The sequence below is a fragment of the Barbus barbus genome (assembly GCF_936440315.1).
Source record: "Barbus barbus genome assembly, chromosome: 6".
Classification (NCBI taxonomy): domain Eukaryota; kingdom Metazoa; phylum Chordata; class Actinopteri; order Cypriniformes; family Cyprinidae; genus Barbus; species Barbus barbus.
In genome coordinates, this window is record NC_136734.1 from 12682517 (window position 1) to 12704345 (window position 21829).

Here is a 21829-nt window from a genome sequence, read left to right on the forward strand (position 1 = left end):
TCACAAACAAATATCCAAAATGCCATCAAATATGGATGCTAGGACAATGGCCAGACACCTCTTAGAGGGCAAGAAGACCTCTGTTGTCAAGCAGGACAGGATTTCTCATTTGGTCCACATGCGGTTTCTGCCTTTTACCCATTAAGAGAATAATTCCTAAGATTTTGATTTAAATGTTTCTGCTCTCATGTCAGATATGTATGTATGTATGTATGTATGTATGTATGTACCAAGAGCTTCTTAAAAACCAAAATTCCAAATTCCTCGTGTGTTTGTGCACACTTGGCGAATAAAGCTGATACTGATTCTGATTCTGATTTTGGCCTGTGACTGCCATTAAAATTCCTTAGGACCTCAAGATGCAGTAGCAGTGGATGAAACAAAGCGAGGCCACAGTGATCCATTCAAATATGTACGTGAAGGACTGCATTAAATGTAAGGAAATTGAATTCAATACTTTAGTGGATATAGAATATATTGCTGTAACAATTGTTTTATCTCCATGTATGACATTTACTGTAGTGGGCATATATAGACATCCTTCATAAAGTAGTATGTTCTATGATCATCTGAGAAATTTTTGAAGGGGTTTGATCAAAATAAAGAGTTAATTTTGGTTGGAAATTTTAATATAAATTGGAATGAGAAGTCAAATAGGAAAACGCTTCAGGAGACAGTAAGTCATTTTGACCTCGTACAGTTAATTCAGGGACCCACTAGAATCACCTCATCATCTGAAACTGATTTAATATTTAGCAACAAACCAGAAATAATAACTAAGTCAATAAATTCATTAACAGGGCTATCCGATCATAATCTTATATTAGTGGTAAGAAAATTAACAAAACACAGGTTTTCATATCAACAAGACAACGAAAATGTGCAAAATATTATACCGAAAAGACTAAAAACTAATTTGAAGAGGAATTAAAACAAAAACTAGATTGGAATGAGATTTTATCTACAGATAATTTAGAAGCTGCCTCTGAGTTTTTAATGGTAACAATTAATAAGATTAAGGGTGAATTTAGTAAAAATGTCACTTTTTCTAGAAAGAAGCAGAATTTTCCTTGAAAATAGCGTTTAAATCAGGGTTAGCTCGTGATAGAAGGACATTTCAGCACTTGCGTAATTAAGTAGTAAAAAAATTGAGAAAAGAGAAAGAAACGTTTTTTATTGACCTTTGGCAAAAGGGAATAGTAGAGAATAGGGGAGAATATCAATAGAGTACGAAAGAAAAATAATAAAAATGATAAAGGCATTGAATTACAAGTTCATGGAAGTTTACTCCAAAATAAGCATCAAATTGCTAGTATATTTAATATTATTTTATAGATTCAGTTTAAGATTTAACACAAGGATTTAGTGAGAAGAAAGGATATTTTATGACCAAATAATGATCTTAGTGTTTTTAATATTTCTGAATCCTGTTTAATATAAATTTTAAGCCAATTTAAGACTTCTAGGGCCAAATATGTTTTTGATTGTGATTCTGTATTTGTAACTAACTATAAACCTATCAGTATTTTACCAGTTGTTTCTAAAGTAATTGAGAAGGTTGCTTGCAAAGTTAGTAGTGCATTTAAATCTTGGTCATTTTCCATTACATCCTATGCAGTTTGGCTTTAGGGCACATCCCTCTACGGAGACAGCAAACTGTTATTTTGTTGAACAAATTAAATCCACTCCTGATAGTGGAGGTGTTGTTGGTGTAAACAGGCTTTTGATACCGTTAATCATAATATTCTTTTATCTAAATTATCAAGGTTTAATTTTTTTACTAATACATTAACATGGATGGAGTCATATTTAAATTTAAGAAAACAATGTACAAGAATTAATGACGCATGCTCACCATTTCTTGACTGTAATATTGGAGTCCCACAGGGGTCGGTTCTTGGACCAATTTTGTTCAGCTTATACATTAATCATCTGCATACAGTTTGTCCAGAGGTCCAGGTTCAGATGTATGCAGATGATACAGTTGTTTATACTTATGCTAAGACAAAAGAACAAGCTGCTATCAAAGTTACTGCTGTATTGAACAAAGTCTCAGATTGGCTATGTCATTCTTGCCTTACTCTTAATGTGAGTAAAACTATGTGAATGTATTTTTCGATCAAGAAAGTTGATGAGGTTGTCCAGATACTTAAGTTAAAGGAGAGGTAATAAATAATGTTGAGCATTTTAAATATTTGGGTATGATTTTGGTTTCTAACTAAAATTTTAAAGAACATATTAAAAAGGTCTCTAAAAGTACTAGAGCAAGCTTGGTGATCTTCAGGAATATTAGGCACCAATTATCTGTGGCTGCTGCTAAACTCTTTATGCATACAATGATCCTCCCTCATTTATCTTACTGTGCTACAAGTTAGTCCCATACAAGTATAACTACGTTAAAAACATTATACACTATATAAACAAGCTGTGAAAATTTTAGCTAAAAAGCCAAGAGTTATCATCACTGCAATATTATTAAAAACAATCAGTTTTTCAGTTGGAGCAGCATGAGACCAGGTAGAATTTAATACCTGTTTATATTAGAGAGTACAACATTTAGTATGTTTAAAACTATGCTTAAAAGCAACATCCTGCCTAGGGACTGCAGATGCATATCTTTATAGTTTGTGTGGTAGGAGACAGTAACAGACACGCCACGCGAGTCTCCAGCCTATGTGGTGAGAGACAGTAACAGAGACAAGAGGTCTAGAATATAGAGATGATATTTGTAAATATAGACATCATTATAGTTTTCATTATTATTATCGTTCTTGGTGTAAATAACCCTTAAAGTATCATGCACATATGTAGCAAAAAGAGTAGAGTCCCAAATGGCACACTATACACTATGCTATACACTATTAAACTATGCATTATATTACATAACATAGTTTTAGTAGGTTTCCTTCCACAATTAAAGCTTCACAAAGTGTTCAGTTTTCCTATGTTTATTTAACTTTTTGTTTCAGTGAAATAAGTGCATCATCCAGGTGTTTAAAGTTAACCTTTTCTTGTTGTGTACTACATTTTATACTACTAAATTGCATACAATAGTCCATAAGTGTGCAAATGTAGATGCACAAAGTGTCTTTTTACAACTTTTTTTCAAGAGAATAATGTGTTTCCTGCATCTTGAACAACCAGTAAGTAATATCTCCTTACAGTACATCTGCACAAACAATCAACTCTACTATGAATTTTTCTCTATTTATTTTGAGTGAGAAAGTACATATTGCCACGTACAGAAACACCCTGTGGGAGAGGAAATGTGGTGGCAAGGAGTCCAGCCTTGTTCAAAATCCCCCAAAACAAGTGGAAAGGACATTTAGAGCCCACAGACCATCTAGTAGTAAAATCCACCCACCTTGTTCCTAATGCTCACCAGATGAGCATATGAGCATATGTTTGCATATTACCAAAACAGTTTAGAATGCTTTGCCATTTTAGGTCTTTTGTTTGAAACCAGCCTTTCTTATCCCAACTGTGATTACACTATTCCCATGGTTCCAAGCCTCTTTATTGTTTCACAGTTGCTCTCTTTGCTCACCTCAGTGGAAATGATTGTTTGGTAGATAATCAAACGATACACTGTGGACAAACTACAGAGGAGAGAAATTATACAGGAACTATACAGTGGTTCACTTTAAATTTTATTATTGGGGAGGGCGATGTATATTGGGGAGATATGAATCATCATACATTTCATTACTGGGGTGGGCAATGGAAGAATAATTAATTGGCCACTAAATGCTAAATTTAGATGTTCTCTGGTGTTGTATAGGATGTTCTGTAAAATCACTTGTCTGTTTCTGTAGTCCATGATATGAAAGATTTGCCTTAAAAATGCATATTTATTATTTTGTAGTCTTTCATCTTCTCAACGAGACAAGCCCAAGACTTTGCACAGTTGAATATATCTCTTACTTTAGATTCTCTTGTTCTGTTAGATGTCCTATTAGAGGCCTTGCTTCCAATTATTTTTGACATTTCTGCTTTCACAGTACAATGCGACATGCCCTTTGATTTCAGAAAATGACTAAGCCATTCAAAGGGCCAGAAGAAGGTCTTCTGTCTTAAAAATCCAAAGTTGAATTCAACTGACACAAAAAAAAAAGGGATTATCCTATTGAGAACAATTTTGAGACTTCTTTGTTTTTAAATGAGGGATTTAATATAGAAGTCTGAAAAATCCTTTGGGTCAGAAGATAGAAGAAGGAAAGACTGGGTACATTAGACATGGAGGATTAAATTTTGACAGATTAAGAAAGAGTTATTGAAATATAAAACTGCTCTTTTTAAAGCATTTTTTAGGTTGTGATGTAAACAGGTAAACATTAATCTTACTCCTAAGAATGAAAATGTTTAAAAGAAAAATATTTCCACCCCATGGTCATGTTGTTTAGTAGCTGGTTAAAAACTTTAGTTATTGTATGTTCTAGAATACTAGAATACAACAACCAAGGTATTACAAATCACCTGCTTTGCCATGATACATGTTTTCAATGAACAGCCAGTGTGGTTCATTCAGTGAGTTTATTCAGAGCACAATGAATGTATAGATGTATAGATACCACTCTGTATCATGCAGCATTTACCAGCAGGAGCCCCATTCAGGCTGCACTGACATGATGCTTGATACAAATTGAAACACCTGCAACATTGTCATGAATCAGCAGCACTTTTCCAAATTAAGTAATGCAACCTCCTGCCGGGTGTTGATCTTTATTTTGAGCTACTAGGGCTAGAGCCTCTTTTGATGACTTTGTCATGTGATTCTAATGAGAAAACAGTTATTATTAACTTGGACTCTTCAACAGGTCTGTAATCCTCTCATATTGTTTCAAAGTGTGAGGGTTCTGGAATTACATCCCCTCTTATGATGCCCACTCAGTGGAACCCTGCAGTCTGCGTGCTGAACACAAGACACGTTGCAGGAAATCTTAATCAACTTTCCACCAAACAAAACACTTGAGCTCTGTCAGTGGTCTCATCAGGTTCTCAATGAGATTTTGTGTTTTTGTTTAATAGCCACATACTCATGAGAAACCAAGACAATGGTGAATCTAAGGATAACGTGGCACATTGCAGACTATGCCCGGTAGGCCTATAAAAACGGACCAAGTTGCCACCATCATCAGACCAGCTTGCAAGACATCACAGGAGACAGCAGCTGAACCACTGAAGAAACACTCGGGATCAAGAATGAAGCTTTCCGTTGGTATCATCCTCATCACTGTTGCACTTTTGTCCGAGTGCTACTTCAGAACCGCTGCCATCCCCATGACCAAAGCTGAAGACACGGAGCCAGATCTGCAAGGCTTGAGCGAGAGCTTGGATGAGAACTCTCTGAGATCCGCACCAGGCAACTCCAGGATCATCATGGTGGCCGACTCCAATCTGCTAAGGACCCTAACATCTCTCAACAGAGGACTCCCTCATCTCAGTCTCCCCGAGAGCCTTCTCAGCACAGAGCGCAGAGATGTCAGAACAGACCTGAGCCCGAGCATCGCTATCATCAAAAGGGACACCATGAGGTGCATGGTGGGAAGAGTGTATCGGCCATGTTGGGAGGTGTAGGTCTTCTGGGACGACGGAAAGAATGCAATCAGATTTGCCTTTTCGAATCTAGTGTTGCTTGTAAAGAGGATGTAAAACTTGATGCTATTAAATGCTGAAAAGATTATTCTACCAAGGTCTTATCCGTTTGTTCTAATTTAACATTTTCCTTTCACTTCTCTTTCATTTGTGTTGCATTTGAATATGGGATCTGAGGGTGTCGTGATCAATGCTCATACCATACATTTTTTGACTTGGTAAAAGTGATATTTTTATCACTTATATAAAAGTGGTATTTTGTTTCCAAATTAAAATATTTTCTACAATGTTAGCTTATAATGCAGAGAGTACTACAAGTCATATGTATGCTGAGTTACCATAGTTCATAGTTATTATCATAGTTTAAAAGATCAATATTTTGTCATTCCATATTCATTAACCTTAGTCAATTTTATTCAGACTTAAATGGCACCTAATTTTAGCTGATGAGAAAGTGTAAAATGAAACCAAACATTTTATATTTTATTGTAGACAAGTATCAACGTTTAACAAAAACTTTGTGAAAACTGTATTTGTTTTGAAAACAAGCTCCTGAAATAACATTATATTAAGTACTCTATTGTAAAACAGTATTTTGAATTATCAAAAAAACTCATAAATCCAAAGAACTCGAGTAGTGTGAAAAAATGTAAAAAACATTTTTTTTTAATTTTTCACACTACTCGAGTGCCTTGGATTTATGAGTTTTTTTGATGATACGAAAGAATCCCACATCCAAAGAGCACCGATTAATGGATTTTTTTACACCCCAGCAGCACTTTTTTGCATAACTGTGAGTATTTTGAATTCTTTACGCTTTAATGAATAATTTACAAAGACCACTTACATAGGATTAGCAGTTTGGGAAATGGACAGATGTATAGTCATTGTTCATGTTCACAAGTGTTTAAGTGTGTTGTTTACAGGAAAAGCGTGACACATTTTGACTATTACATAGTTCAATTAATTTATCCGTTATAATATTATGACAGATTCATCTCAATCTCAATCTGACATTATTGACTTTTGACTTGATTTTATTTGATGAAACAATTACATTTTCCATCTTGTTTTTGGTATCACTGATGAAAAAAAACTGAATTCTGAGTAAACACTGTGGCCAAAGCAATGTTTTGCCTGGCTCAACCAATAGTGAGAGTCTGGGGGCAGGACTCCCCCTGTTAGTCAGAACAATGAATGGTGGGGAGTGTTAGATATTTAATTGTCTGAATCTTTTGACAACATTAATGGACAGAATTCCAAATTGTAGTCCATGTGTGAATGAAATCTCTCTGTGAGTACACCGTTTGCCATGCAACAAAAATGGAAATCAACCTTTGTCTGTGGCCTTCTACGTCATTTTGTTACAAGGAATCTATTATCCTTTTTGGCAGCATTTGTTCAGACTTTCCCTTCCTTCACACACTCTTGGCTAACCGCTTTAACCTTATGGCTTTGATTAGTGCCACACTTCTGTCCGTCCAATTACTTTTCCTCCAGCCCTCACAACTCTTTAACTGATTTGTGACCCATTTAATCTGTCTCCTGTCATTGGTTGGAGGTCAAACACAACAGTGGAGGTGAAGAATATGATTTTTCACCTGATTAATAACACATGGGGCATATCTTGGGGGAGGTGATGTTTATGATAAGATAACAACAAGAAAGGCACATTAAGAACAACACCAACAACAACCACCAGTATTAGTTATTCTGTTGTTGTAGCTCTCAGTCAATAAAACGTGGTTTCACTTTTCCCAGAAGAAGATTATTAACATCCCACACTAGACATTGGAGGGCAGAAAGTGCTCTTTGTTTTAAAAGGAGTAGGGTATACCCTTTGCATTGCTGTAGGGTTTTTGTCAAAAAAAGACTCTCAGTTTTAAAGAATGGAAAAATGTTAACAATTCCACTTTGAGTCTGAAAGGCTTAGTGTGTGTAGTAGGAACAAATGATAACCCTTTGTTTAAAATATTCTCTTCAGACTCAGACGAGATAGATCGGTGAGGTTTAAAATGAAATTCTTCTCTGTCCATGTCTGGTGATCCTTTTATTTACATTTTTCCTTTTTTTATTATTGTCCAAAATCAAAACTCAGTCCAACCATTCTAGTTGGATATGTGATTATATAAAGCACAGTTTTAATATTAACTGTCAAAACATTTTCTAAATGTTTTTTTTTTTTAAATAATGTTACTTGTGGTTGGATTGGATTGAAACAAATACAGCAGACAGAACATTTTAATTGAGCATGACCTCCGATCTGAGGGGGTATACTGAGAGAGGAATTAACCTTCTGCATCTTTCTAATTAAAATGTCTGCTATGATCAGATGAGAGTGACCCTTATCTGCATTTTGTGCTAAAATGCTAATCCTGTCAAATGCAGACGGTAAAAGAGACGACAGGAAACCTTAAACGGAGGTTCAGTATGCTGACTGAGAAAGAGAAAACACAATATATCTGTCATACATATTTTGTGCAATAAAAATAGATCCAATATAATGAGTGGAGTATGAACTGTTGTTTATAGAGCATTGTTCATTGAAGATAAAGATACATTTTTTCATAATAATTTCAAGTGCAGTCAGATGCAAATAAAATTTGCACCTCATTGTGTGTCTGCTGAATGTATTGCTCACTTAGAAATTCATTGCACCTGTGAAAGATATAGCTTCTTATAAGTCCTAAATGGTTTAGCTTCTCTGTGTTTAAAAGATCTTTTATCATGCTACAACCCATCACGCTCTTTAAAATGGCAAAACCTTAAAGGTAAAGGACAAGTCTACTATAAAGACGGAGGAACATTTTTACATTTGGCTCCTAGACTCCTAAACTGGAATATCCTTCCAAATAATGTTTGTGGATCAGATAGTCTCTCCCAGTTTATATCTAGATTAAAGAAATCTCTTTAGCCAATCATTTACATAATATATCTCGTAATTAGGGATTTCCCCATCAGCTGACTAAACATTAATTGCCGAGAAGGCTTAGTCGACCAAATATATATGTCAAAGAAGAACATGTGAATGCTGTTTTAAATGAATATTACGACACAAATTTAGTATGAAGCTTTGTTTACAAAAGAAATGTAAGCGTGAGTTTATTAATTCAAACCATATACACCATGTATTCTGTTTTCCAAAATCATATCAACCATTTTTGTAGGGGTTTATACACTTTTTTCCCCCCTTTTATTCAGTTTTAATTACTATGTTTGCATACCTAACAGTAGTAAAGCATAAAATGCTGTAGGACAGATACCTTTTATGTCCAAACTCATAGTATTTTGAATGACATATGATGTAGACTATTGATATTGATATATTTTGCAGTAAATTTGCAGTAAAAAAATAAATAAAAATAGTTTGCAGTAAATCTGGGGCCCCAAAACTTACTCTTGCCTGTGTCACTGTAAAATCCAGCCCTGGATTCTATACCAACATTTTTGTGTAGTAGATATTATTATGTATATTAGTGTTTTATATAGTAACCTTATATAGTAGCCAATAATGGGGAAGTCACTTTGAAACTTTGTCAAGCTACATATAATTCAAGTAATTACAACAAGCTATTCATAGTTAGCCACACTAAAAGGAACAAAAAGTAACTATATTGCTGCATTACAAAACTTAATCAAACATAGTGCTTCGGTAAGTTTCTGCTGGTGTTCCTGAGGCAGTTGATCAGAGTCAGTACCAAATCCCATTAATGCTCATTTCCATAAAGTTAAACTCACACTTCCAGCAGTTGCTATTGCTCATGAAATTGACAGTTCAGTATGTGTTCAAAATTAAATTCTCAGATCTCTGAAAGAAATCTCTCAGGATTTCTCTTGTTGAAGAAAAATTGTGAGTTTAAATGTAGATTAATGATTTGCAAGAATGCCAGAACAGCAAGAGTTTGTGTATGGAGATAACCTAAACACCAGTGCATGTAAAATGACTGAAAATGACTTAGGCAAAGACCCCACATTTTTTCAAGTAATTATACCCTTTTTACAGTTTAAAAAAGAAAATCTGACATCTGGAAACATTTTATTCTTCTGTTATTCATCTGTCTCCTTGAAGGAAAATGTAGAACTTTCTAGGAAAGCAATAATAAACAATTGTTAAAATCCGGCTAATGTTAAGTGAATGCTAAGTACAAATGATTCTAATTGGAGTGGCTGTGTGCCATACTAATAACTTTGGTATTCAACAGCTTAGAGCTGTAGAACAGCGGACTCCTGGAAATGCTCTGATATGCTGGCACTATAATGACATATTCATTTATAATGGCAAATACTGTATAGTATTCGGTATAAATCCTAAAAATTGTACATTTGAGATTACATGCACTTAAATAAGCATTTTCTCTGTTTAAAATGAGTGGTTATTTGTAACATTATCTTGATTTGTAATGTAATTTTACTAACACCATTCAAAACCCATTAAACAATAGCATTGCTATCTACACAGCTTCATTCGGCATATGGCGCCACATTACTGAGCAACAGCCTGCGATTGATTATTCTGATTCTCTTCTAATAATTAATAACTCTTATTTTACTAACATTCCCTCTTAAATGTGTTTATAGCTGTGCTTATTTTATAGACCAAGCTCTGCAGAAAATCATGTGTTGTATAAATGAAATCAACACAGTTACATTGTGTACAGCATGGCTGCTTAAGTTTCAACAGGCATTTCTGGGATTTACTCTGCCGGTTGCTCAATTAGACTGTATGAAAGACAATGATACTTAAGCATTCAACAGAAATTGTTACATTTTTAATAAACCACTGCTATGCACATAAAATGAAACAACCCAAAAGGTTTTCCAGGGTTTCCCGGTGATTATAAAGAACAAGAACATGGATCACTGCTCAAGCCAATAATTTGGAGGTTCTGAGCTCTTAATATCTGCCTGGCGATCCAGGGGCTCTCTGATTCAGTGGCAAAAGCTCCTGGCAAAATATTAGTCTTTTCTATGTTGATTTTCCATGTCCAAGAAGAATACGTTCAGCTGACTTCCCAGAACTCTAAGCAGACTGAGAGATACAATTCATTCGGCTCTGCTGCTGTTAACTGTTTACACTACCATCTGACAGTCTGACTATGTTGCAAGATCTGTTGAATGACAGTGTTCTTTGTGTCTTATTTAATATTTTGTGCAACAGTATAGAATGATAGAGTGATACAAATTATCAGTAGACGGTATTATTATGACAAATCAAATTTAATGATCTTGTATAGAAAACATTATTGTTTAGATAAGTAAAAAGCAAATAATTTGTTACCATAATATGTTTGGAAAGAGAGAGTCAATACAGCCATACATTATCTTACACAGGTTCAAAAAAGTAGAACCAGGACAAATCACAACAATTAATGAGGAGATTTTGTAGATTAAGCTAGAAAATAACATTTTTAAGAAAATACAGCCTGACAAGTTACATTGTTTGTGATTGATATTGGTTATTAGAAATGTATCTTCTTTGTGTTGATTCATGTAGGAAATCTATAGCAGGCCTGGGGTCCTATAGATCAGCACCCCCACAGCAGCAGTGTCAAGCATAACATCCCACGGGACAGTGTCTGGCTCCACGGGGTTGGGTGACATCATTAATGGAAGCCTGGGCAGAAGCACGGCTCCTGAATAATTTATGTGCTCTGCATTCAGCTCTGTTATAACCTGGCAGCATTCATGCAGGCAGGGACCTTCTCCCTAAGTGCATTAGGATCAGAATAGAGGAAACTAGCCTTTATTGACTGAATTCAATCAATAAGTGCTGCTGCTGAGGGGAAAACAAGACATTTTGGGAAATGAAGTCAAGGCTGGGGTATAACCGAATTGAATTAGCACCATCCCTCAAATGTCTGACATGGTCATTTGAGTTTGGTGTGTTATTTGAGCTGCTTTAATGAAATCACGTTGGTGTGAGTGACAGAAGCTCCTGCATCGGGTTACAAGGGATATATGTCTAAAATAAGACAATGGGGGTGTACAGAAACAAAATACAGTCGAGAGGAAATTTTATTATTTTATTATGGTGTCTATTTTGAGATGGGTGTTTTACAAACGAGAGAGATTTTCTTATGGCTCATGAGAATAAACTTTGAGACGTGTCTTTCAGAAAATCAATTCATCAATGAAGGATTGAATCATTCATGCTGGCAGCTTATGACAGAATATCCATTGATAAATAATGAATAGATCTTTTGTTTATGAAAGGTAATAATTATTTTGAATCATGTCTGAATTTGTATGTATTTTATGACGTGGCTAATTCGTACGAATTTGTTCGACCTCACTTTTACGTTTTTTTTTACGATTTGCCTAGATCCCAGTGACAGGGAAGTTTAGGGGTGGGGTTAGGGGTAGGTCATTAGTACGAATTCATACAAATTGGGGAACTTGTAAAATGCATACAATTTATTCAAAAATTTTATACATTTTTAAGATTTTTGCTAAATCGAGTTTAGCCACTTCGTAAAATATGTATGAATTGCCATGCGATTGCATTGGAAATAGCACATGATGACAGCAAGGATGACCAAGTGACCCTGAGTAGAAATTGACTGCATGAAAGTACAAAAAAAAAAACCTTCTTTCTGAAGATTGATGAAAGTAATGAGATGTGTTAAGCAAAAACAAAAACAAAGACAAATACAAATACAAATACAACTAAAAAAGCCAACTTTGCTTTCCAACAATCACGAAAATATCAGGCAGAAATTGTGAGAACTTTGCTTTTCTGTTTTTGCTTTCTCAGTCATTATCATTAAATACTCTTTTTTAATGTCCAAGAAGTGTGATGTTATGACATCATCATATCTCCTTATCATTAACATAGCTGCAGTAAATGTTTCTTCACCACAAAAGCAAAAGATGGCAAAATGTACATTTTGATCTAGAATATGATTTACCACATCTCAACTCACATTGAGGAAGAGGTGCCAGACATCTGTGTTTATATATAGGGATTGTAGCTAAATGATTCAAGCCATGATTCAACAATACATCCGTGACTGCACAACTCTTCATGGGGTCATTGCAGAGTCAAAGAAGTCAATACGATGCCACCCATTTAGATCTAGAAACTGTTGCTGTCCTTCTGGATGGTTGCTAGGTGATTACATACTGGTTCAAATCAAGAGCCCACCTTTAACTCTCTTTTATCATCTGGCAAGTGAAAAGGTCTGATAAAAACATACCTCAATAGTCTGCACAATATTAGGTGTCTTTTACAGTGCATAGACACTCACACTGAATGTCCAAATCCAACAAATACCTGCTTACAAGTACTAACGTGTTAAATGAAAATTAAACTCTGTGCAATAGATCCTGTCAGTTAAAAACAGAAAATAATTTAGACAAATACCTCAAACAACAGATGCCTTTGGGGCAAACATACAATGGAGTAGATTTATATACATAATACATAAATAAATATTACAGTTAATATTAAAGTTCAAAATCAAATGCTGAGGGGCCTTGTGCACAGTCATGATGCTTCTGAACACAGCAGTCTTAATGTCTGTTCACACCTGAACGAAACCAAACACTGAGTCTTGGACACAAAAGAACACTTTATTCCCTTCATGTGCCATAGAACAGCAGAGGTCTGTAAAGTTCAGGAAGAACATCGGGCTTTTACTTGAAAATCTATAAATTGTGAAAATGAATGCCTCTGTGTTTATTTATGCAAGGGGTTTCAGGCTCTGAGAGACTGCGGCCCAGATGCCAGCTGTGCTCTTATTAGTGTCTCTCTGTCCACTCCACATGGTTGTGTCAGCACCTCATTCAAATGGGTTCCTGAGGTCTGTTTACAGATTGAGAGAAAAGAGGCACAGGTAGAGTACTCAATCTCACCTGGAGACTGCAGTTTTCTGTTCACTGAAAAAATATGGAATAACTTTTTTATTTCATATTTTAATCTTGTTTTTCTGTAAAAACCTCTAAGGATCATTTAAAAATGTCACAATTATATGAAATAAAGTCATTGTTTTGAAAAGCAAAGCTGTAAATTTGAGACATACGGTTAGGCTGAGAGATACAAATTCACAATTTTGAGAAATAATAAAAAACTAATTTATTTCAGAAGTAAACTGCATGATATTTTAAGTGATAAGTATACATTTTTACATTTTATGACTTCCTCTAACTGTCCTCCAATTTGTGCACTACCTTATACTTGGAACTCGACGTTGTGTACTGAATATTGTTACCTCTTATGATAAGTTGTTTGCACTGTTTCTAATTTATAAGTCACTTTGTATAAAAACATTTGCTAAATGACAAGGTATTGTCTGTATTGTACATGTAACTCAATGTGGGATGATGTATTACAATTACACTATCAAGGTGCAGTCTCTGGAAAGTGGATTTCATAACTTTGACTATTTAGAATTTCAATTAAAATGTCTGAGGTGCTACCCTACATGAAGTGGGCTTGAATAAACACAATGAAAAGGAGTTGGAGTTGCTGTTGTTCTCGGAGTAAAATGTAATTATCAGCTGAACAAGGCACCTAAAATGTAACCAAATTCTATTTATTTTCATATTAAACATTGCAACAGACATTTATCACTAAATTTAGAGGTCTTGAGGATGAAAAATTATATTAGTTAATATATGTAATAATAATAGTTATACCACTGGGCTTTTGAATGATTGATTCTGATTGGTTGACAGAAGTTCCAAGGTGTGTTCAATTGCTTTTCGGGTAAAACACCACTATGAAGTACTTCCAGGTCTGTCGACTACATTAACATCTAAACATCACCCGGGCACATTATTTTTGTTATATCAAAGTCCTTACAACAGCAAATGAACCAAAACCAACAAAGACAGTGACCAAGCAAAGAAATATGACTAACAATATGATAAAAATGTTTACCTTTTATGTCTTTAAAAGTTTTATTTCTCCGGTAACTGCATAGTCTGCATATCAATGGCTCAGGCCTCCATTACTCCCTCTAGAATTACGTTTTAGAATTAGTAATGGAGGCTTGGGACACAAGAGCATTTTAATGACAAAAACCGGACAAATGTCTTGAAATATAAACAATGGTTTTGAGGTGTGGTAAGCATGGTATACGCTTGCACTTTGTGGCCACATCACGAGCTTGGGTGTGCCATTTTTTAAGGATTCATTAACTATTTTTACAAAAGCAATAAGCCCTGCAAAGCCATGGTTTAAAATGAAGGGGGCTTTGCGTTGTGTTAAATAACTCCCCATAGCTTTTCTAAATTCACCGTAATCCATAGCTTTGGGCTTTATTACTTGACTAATTCAATGGCCCGATTATTTCTTAAATATATATTTTTTTAAATCATAAGGTCAAAGGGTCAGGATAAGACCTGAGTCAGACTCAAACACGGGTCAGACTCATCTGAGCATAAATGCCATTTTGTTGGAGCGTGCACATAAACTGCAGGGCCATGTGTGTCAAAAAATATCAGTTGTATGGATTAATTAGGCTATATCCTTGTTTTATGATGGCAATGGTTAAGGATATGGTTAGAACTATGGTTCTTGGCAAAAGATCCATGACCAACAAGAAAGAAACACATTGTGCTCGGCAATATTACTATTCACTGTTTCATAAAAAATGAAGTTGGATATTTTTAGTCCTTTTAGGCCTTAGGATATTTGAGTCTTTATTGGGCATTAACAATTATAAAGAACTGACTTCAAGGTCAAATCTATTTGTGAAGTAGTGTGCTTGTGCGAATTTCCTTTATATGATCACTTTGCTTTGGGAACGTTATTGTGATGCAGATAAACAATAGTGCACAATAAAACATCCATTATAGTGTTGGAGCTAAATAGTTGAACTGCAGCCCTATGGCTCTTCTTTTCACAAGGAATCTGTCTTGTAAACTGATCTCACTGGCCAGTCGTGACCTCAGCGTGCAAGTATGAGTTCTCAGCCCAGACCTGCATTTACCAGCGCAGCCTGCCAGGGAAACTGAGACTCATTATCACCAGTCCCTGAGGAGCACAACCACTGAGGGTGGAGCAAAGGAGATAAGTCCTTCCCTCTTAAAGAACGAAGCTTTATAGTCAATATGGGATGTAGCAGCTGTGCGCACATCCTATAGTGCCGGAATAGGGGATATTTTGATGAGCTGCCATACAGTGTTTGTCATGAGTAATATTGTATCTAAGTACCTATGTGGTTTTGAGCCAAAAACCCAAGTCAACTAGCTATATAAAGACAGCAGATTTTACTTGAAAGTTTTTGGAACAAGGGTCTTTTTCATAAATGTAAGGCCAGAGCAAGTTTGCAAGGAATTGTAATACAATTAATTTATTACAATATCGTTTGGCCAAATTAATGGTTTGATTTATTTTGTGACATTTTACATTTCTGCTGCTGTCAATTACCACCAGTCTCTCCGGTAGGCTATGTTGACACATACTTTTGTATGGCTTAATGCTATTGTATATCACACTGCACTTTTTAGATGAGTTTTTAACAGCAGCTAAAATGGGAAAAGTCAATATGCACATTTATTTTGGTTGCAATGTATAACACGCATAGATGTTTATGAAAATATTTTTCGCTTATATCTGACAGATTTTGATAATTGAATGGATCATTTTACATGTGATGCACACACAGTGAAAGGAGGTTTTGAAGTTGTGAAGAGCATGACAGTTTCAATGAGAATCAGCTCATCAGTGTTGATCAGCAGGCCATGTACATTTCATTGTTGTGCAAATTGTACTTAATCCTTTGCACACGTGCCAAAACACATAGGTTACTTAAGAAATTCAAATCTGGTATGAATAACAGTTGTTCACAGATCTAAATGTGATGTTTCAAGGGATAAAAATCTAATTCGAGGACTGAGCCAAAGCGATTGGGAAAATGATGCTTAAGCTGTTGGAAATGCAGCCAACCCAGAGAGACAGTCACCCTAAACCGGTCATAAATTTATATTTTCTGTGATGTTCATTAAGGTCTTGAATGAAATGGCTCCATAGCATAGGATAGCTTCCAATGAATGATCAGAATAAAATGTATCCTTGGGGTCTGTCCAGTCAGTGCAGTGCGTCTCATATTGCTCATTCAGCACTCCACCTACAACAGTGGGAGGGGCTCACAATGTATAGGTTGAATTAAATAGTTTTTAAACAATAGAATTAAACCGTAAAAGGAGACTTGAGCATTAAAAAGACCTATGCAATAAACGTTAAAAAGCAACTGTGATCTTTCAATCATATCAAATTGTAAAGACCTTTGTTTACGTCTGGGAAACGCATCTCACATGATTAAAAGCGAACGGTCGCCATCTACAGGTCAGTAGGTGCACTACATGCCACCGGAGAGCTCCCTTTGACAGTCGAAATCATGGAAGTGTTTTTACGTTGTAAAACCAGTTTGCACTCGAGTACCGTGAAACTTAAGAAATACTTTTCCGTGAGTCTGGGCCAGAAAGCGCATGTTATAGAAATGTTAAGGAATTATTAGCTTACCTTCGCATTCTTTCAGTGGTTTGGACAAATGGAGATCAAGCAAAAAAAATAAAATTCCTTAATGTTGATGAAAAATTAAGGAACTCTTGAAGAAAAGAGACAACTTAAGTAAAATAGTCTGCCGTTAAACTTGTTTGCAGACCCGAACAAGCGGTTGGAAAGGAGGAATGGCCGCAAGTGTCACCTGATACAATAAAAAGGGCTATAAAATTCAAGGAAGATCAACGTGTAGCAGAAGTCATGCAAGCTGGTTATTCCCAGAGAAAAAACATTGGTAGACTTTGCAATACTATCAGTGAGGCTGATTGAATTACAAATTTGCATTAAAGAACAGAATGTTAGCTTGTCTGGTACCTACCAAACAACTACCTGAAGAAATCAAATCCTCAGTTGATATGGGGGTTATGTAAAAAGGAAAGCGAGATGGCAATCATTGCCTCAAAAGCAAGGTTGCACATTGAATCTGAACTTCAACTAAAAGGAACGTAGGACAGTTAAACTTCTCAGGACATTGCTGCAAAAGCGTGACTTCAGTCAGAGCTGGGACTTTTGATTTTGAAAAAAAAAAAAACCCCTTGCAAATCAAATCAACCGAATGCCCATGCTATGAGAGACATTGCTTCGGTTTTAAAATGTTTATTTGAAATCAAAATGTACAAAGTTGCATAAACACTTTGAATCATCCAATGTTAAAAACATCCTTTACTCAGAACATGGCAGTGCAGATGAAATCTGTAAAACAAATGGTAAAAGTCTCGACAGTAAAAGCATGCATAAGTTACAATTTTTACAAGGCAGCACATGGTGCTTAAGTCTCTTCAACAATCCCACACTATGAAATCTGCTTGGCCAGGTCCTTGATCAAGGATGACTTCAGTTGAGAAATTGAGGCAATTCTCATCTGCTTCTGACTGGAGTACTTGTTCTTCACAGCCTGGAGAAGCAAGCACACTCTTCAGTGGGATCACATTAACAAGTCTTCTAGAAACAGCTACTTGAACCAAGTAGTCCAGCTTTGTGTTAAGCTGAATCCACTTACCAGATGCTTTGAAACCCCCTCATTGACCCTCACAACATTTTTGGCAATATGCTGCATCACAGGAACCAGTGCATCTTCAGTGTAGCCCATATAGTGCTGAAGAGTAGGTGTCTGCAAGTGTCAAAGGGAATGTCAGGAGGTGGGGAAACCCCTGGGAAACCCCCAAAACACAAACTGCCCAAGAACTCACCCAGTCACCACAGTTGAAGACCTTCAGAGTAAGGGCATAAGCTGCGCTAGCCACCTGGGAGGGAGGAAAGTGGACCATATCATAATCAACCATGGTGAGCTCCAGAAAGTACTTGGCTAATGTATGATGCTCTGCGGTAACCTGCAAAACAAATTGGTATTAATGCCATGAGAACATGCAACTTAACAGAAGTGCTTCTAAACAAACTAGCTTACATCTCCAATCTTGGAGGCTCTCCTAAGGAACTGTAGAGGCAGAGGTCTCCCAAAACTGAAGTTCAGGACTCTGAGGACTTTCATCTCCATCTCCCGGATCTGACCAGTAGTATAGGCACGGTCAGTCACAAAGGCAAAGTCTGCAATCTCTGGTGGGTACATCTCTTCATACTTTGAGGCAATGAACATGGCCGTTACACCAACAAGCTGGAGCTGCTTCTTTGGAACTGGATTATCCTGATTGAGGGACAAGTGGATGCCATTTAGGAGTGCTCAAGACACCGTAAACCAAAAGAGGAAGAGGACTCACCTGAAGGAAGCGATCAATGATTGCAACAGTCATGTACATGGTCTCCTGAAGCAGCCGGAACTTAATTTGGACTTGTACAAGCCAGTCAATAAGAATTGCACGCATATTTCCTGTAACCTCCTTTCCTTCAAGATATTTTGGCTTAACAGCTTGGTCAGTCTACAAGAGGGAACGAAAAGAAAAGCTCCACCTCAACACCTTGCCAAAAACAAGACTACAAGACAATCCAAAGCAGCATTATTTTCAAACCTCAAGCTGACGCAGATACAAATAGATGTCCTTGACGTATTCACTGCAAAGCATGGGATTATCATAGTCATCCGAATCCACATCCTTGATATTAAGCAGAACATCAGAGAACGCCTGACACAGATCATCCGAAGCACAGCCAGAGGTCTCCATGGGAACAGGAGACGAAGGCTCGGACACAAACTGCAACAAAACTCAAGTGAATCTTCATGCATGGTAGAACTAAGTCAATTCAGAAGGTTTACAAATTTAAACACTACACAGCCACAAAACAGTGGGCATTGACCACTGCTGGTTGATACTAGAACTACACAGCATTAAGCATGTTTTCCTAACGAAGTACATTCAGAGGGAAGGTTCACAAAAACCCTAATATAGCGGAGTTACCAGTGATTGCTTATTTTTGGATTGGCATTTTGCCTTGTGACTCCTGCTGTATTGGAGTGCGTGCATTAAAACCAGCAGCTTTGGCCACTATGCATACAAGAATTGTATGCAGTGTGCGCAAAATCCTTTCCTTCAAGATATTAAACCAAAACCACATGTGGTTAAACCAAATGTGCACTGGCCCTACCCATTGAAATACGCCAGAAGGCTTGGGAACCGATATGACACCTTTTTCTATACAAAAAGGTGTAAACCGGTCACAAGTATATTTATAGCAATAGAAAACACACTGCATGGGTCAAAATGGATTCTGTATAAAGAACAAAAAAAAAAAAAAAAAAAAAAAAAACAACATTTGGACAACTTAAAAGGAGATTATCATTTTGATTGCTGCACCCACAGAATCCAGATTTTAGTAGTTGTATATGAGCCAAATATTGTCCCATCCTAACAAGCCATACATCAATGGGAAACTTATTCAGCTTTCAGATGCACAAACTGGTTTTGTGGTACAAGGTCACAGAGGAGGTTAGGCATTACAGAAGCTTCAGTGGATCCCTCCCTTCAGTGTAGTTTAGCAAGCTGCTCTCCCATATGTACTTCATCTACTGCTCACCTGAACATCATGTTGAACTTTAGGAGACTCCTTTTTGGGCTGTTGAACCACAGGTGCTTTCTCAGCCACAACCTCCACCTTGGGTGCAACCTTCACCTCCTGTTTTTAAGAATTGTACAACATGGGTTAGATAAAGACAGACAACTCAAATCCTCTTCCTAGAAGAGACAGAATGCGGTTACCTTCTTCCTCAAAGCCTGTCGTGTCTGGGGATTGTTGCCAATCTCCCCCAGCGCAGCCCGGGGTCTGAGCCCGGGCTTGTTGGCTACAGCTGCTTTTCCGGGCAGAGCGCTCTGATTCTCGCTGCTGGCCAGGCGAGTGTTCTGCAAAAGGAGCACAAATCAGACTTGCAGAAAGAGTGGGTTTAGCTGGTCGCTTACATTCGCACTACATTTCGCCATTTAAGATTCAGCAAGACCAGGGTTGAGTTCTAAAGAGCTCAAACCTAATAGTTACGAGGACGCAAAGCATACTAGCGCAAACCAATTACAACCCAAGCTATAGCTGCTACATGCCCTTTAAAAAAAGTGCGCCCTTTAAGCGTTACGTTTACGCGAAGCTTGCACAAGATGAGCTTTCGAATCTCATATTTTGAACTCAAGTTAAAACACAACATGTTAACGTGCGAGACAAGGGGTACATTTCCGGGATTACACCAATTCAAATCAACAAAAAATGGGTGAACCTTATCTTCATGCAACAAATGCATTGTGTCTAAACATAAATATACTAACGCCTTCTAAAAACAACTTACTCTTGTGACACGGAGAGCCATTATCTTTGGAAGCTTGTCGCTGCGACTCGATGAACAAAACTGATCAATTGTACTCAAGCGAGTTCAATGTAACACTGATTCTACTGTGGTTTAAATTATCGCTCTTTCGAACGTGATTCGCTGGGTTCGAAAATCATTGAGATATGATTGGTTTAGTCGCAGCTGCTTTCAATGCGTTACCAGGACAACTAATGACCACGTGACGCCCAGGGGCGGGGATACCAGTCGAACACGTTCTTCTTGTAGTGTACTATATTGTGTGTGCTTTCCACTGCCATCTTTTGATGTGGAGAGCGTGGCTGCCTGCAACTTCGCTACCGAAATAATGTTACACGTTCACCCCACATAATGTTCCTAAATAATTTATATTTCTACAGTATTGCTTAAACTGAGTACATCGAGAACCCAATTTATACTCCTCTTATTTTTATAACTACTTGATATTATTACAACTTACTCTTAAAAATTCTATGAAGAATATAAATATTTTGCTAATAAATGTTAAGTGATTATACTATTACTATAATTTAATAATACATTTTCCATGCACCTAAACAACTGCACACATCACTCTAATGTATTTATTAGCTTATACTGAAACACTTTATTGACAATAAGTGCTTCTGTTGATATGTTGTTGCACATTAGACAAACAACATTGACATTTAGTTTTCTGACCAGTTCGTTTGTATTCTTTTAATACTCAGGGCCCTGTAAACTGCAAAATGTGGCTCTGTCAAAACTATTTATATTTGTATCATTGTAGTATATTGTGGCGGTTTGAGACATGTATGCAGTGTCTGAGTTTCCTTCATAAACTTCATTCATGCTATTAGAAAATTGTTATCATTATTAATGAGAGATTTCATATTCCCAGCCAACCCACATATCAGGACTAATGTCTTGGTTACAAAGACATTTAAACACTACTCTAACAAAAAATATATAAAATAAAATAAATGGGTATTACAGAAGGGGTTTTT

General features: G+C 36.5%; 2 protein-coding genes and 1 long non-coding RNA gene across 5 annotated transcripts in view; 2 read left to right on the forward strand and 1 right to left on the reverse strand.

Moving 5' to 3' along the window:
- Nucleotides 1-21829, forward strand: part of LOC306870868 — a 1223475-nt gene that overhangs the window by 347779 nt on the left and 853867 nt on the right. The window lies entirely within an intron of this gene.
- On the forward strand, nucleotides 5203-5577 carry LOC306872015 (pro-MCH 1-like; the record flags this gene model as incomplete). Its single annotated transcript, XM_079420330.1, has 1 exon — nucleotides 5203-5577. One exon carries the CDS (start codon nucleotides 5203-5205, stop codon nucleotides 5575-5577), a length of 375 nt encoding a protein of 124 aa, XP_079276456.1.
- Nucleotides 17643-20943, reverse strand: LOC306871382 (G2/mitotic-specific cyclin-B1). Of its 2 annotated transcripts, none has more exons than XM_079419249.1 (9): nucleotides 20826-20943; nucleotides 20254-20394; nucleotides 20072-20170; nucleotides 19069-19251; nucleotides 18820-18978; nucleotides 18510-18746; nucleotides 18295-18348; nucleotides 18105-18215; nucleotides 17643-17999 (listed from the first exon to the last, which is right to left on the reverse strand). In XM_079419249.1, exons 1-9 carry the CDS (start codon nucleotides 20844-20846, stop codon nucleotides 17898-17900), a joined length of 1107 nt encoding a protein of 368 aa, XP_079275375.1. In that variant the 5' UTR covers nucleotides 20847-20943; the 3' UTR covers nucleotides 17643-17897. The 2 variants fall into 2 exon arrangements, with proteins under 2 accessions (XP_079275375.1, XP_079275374.1); XM_079419248.1 differs by having other exon boundaries at nucleotides 18295-18435; nucleotides 20826-20933.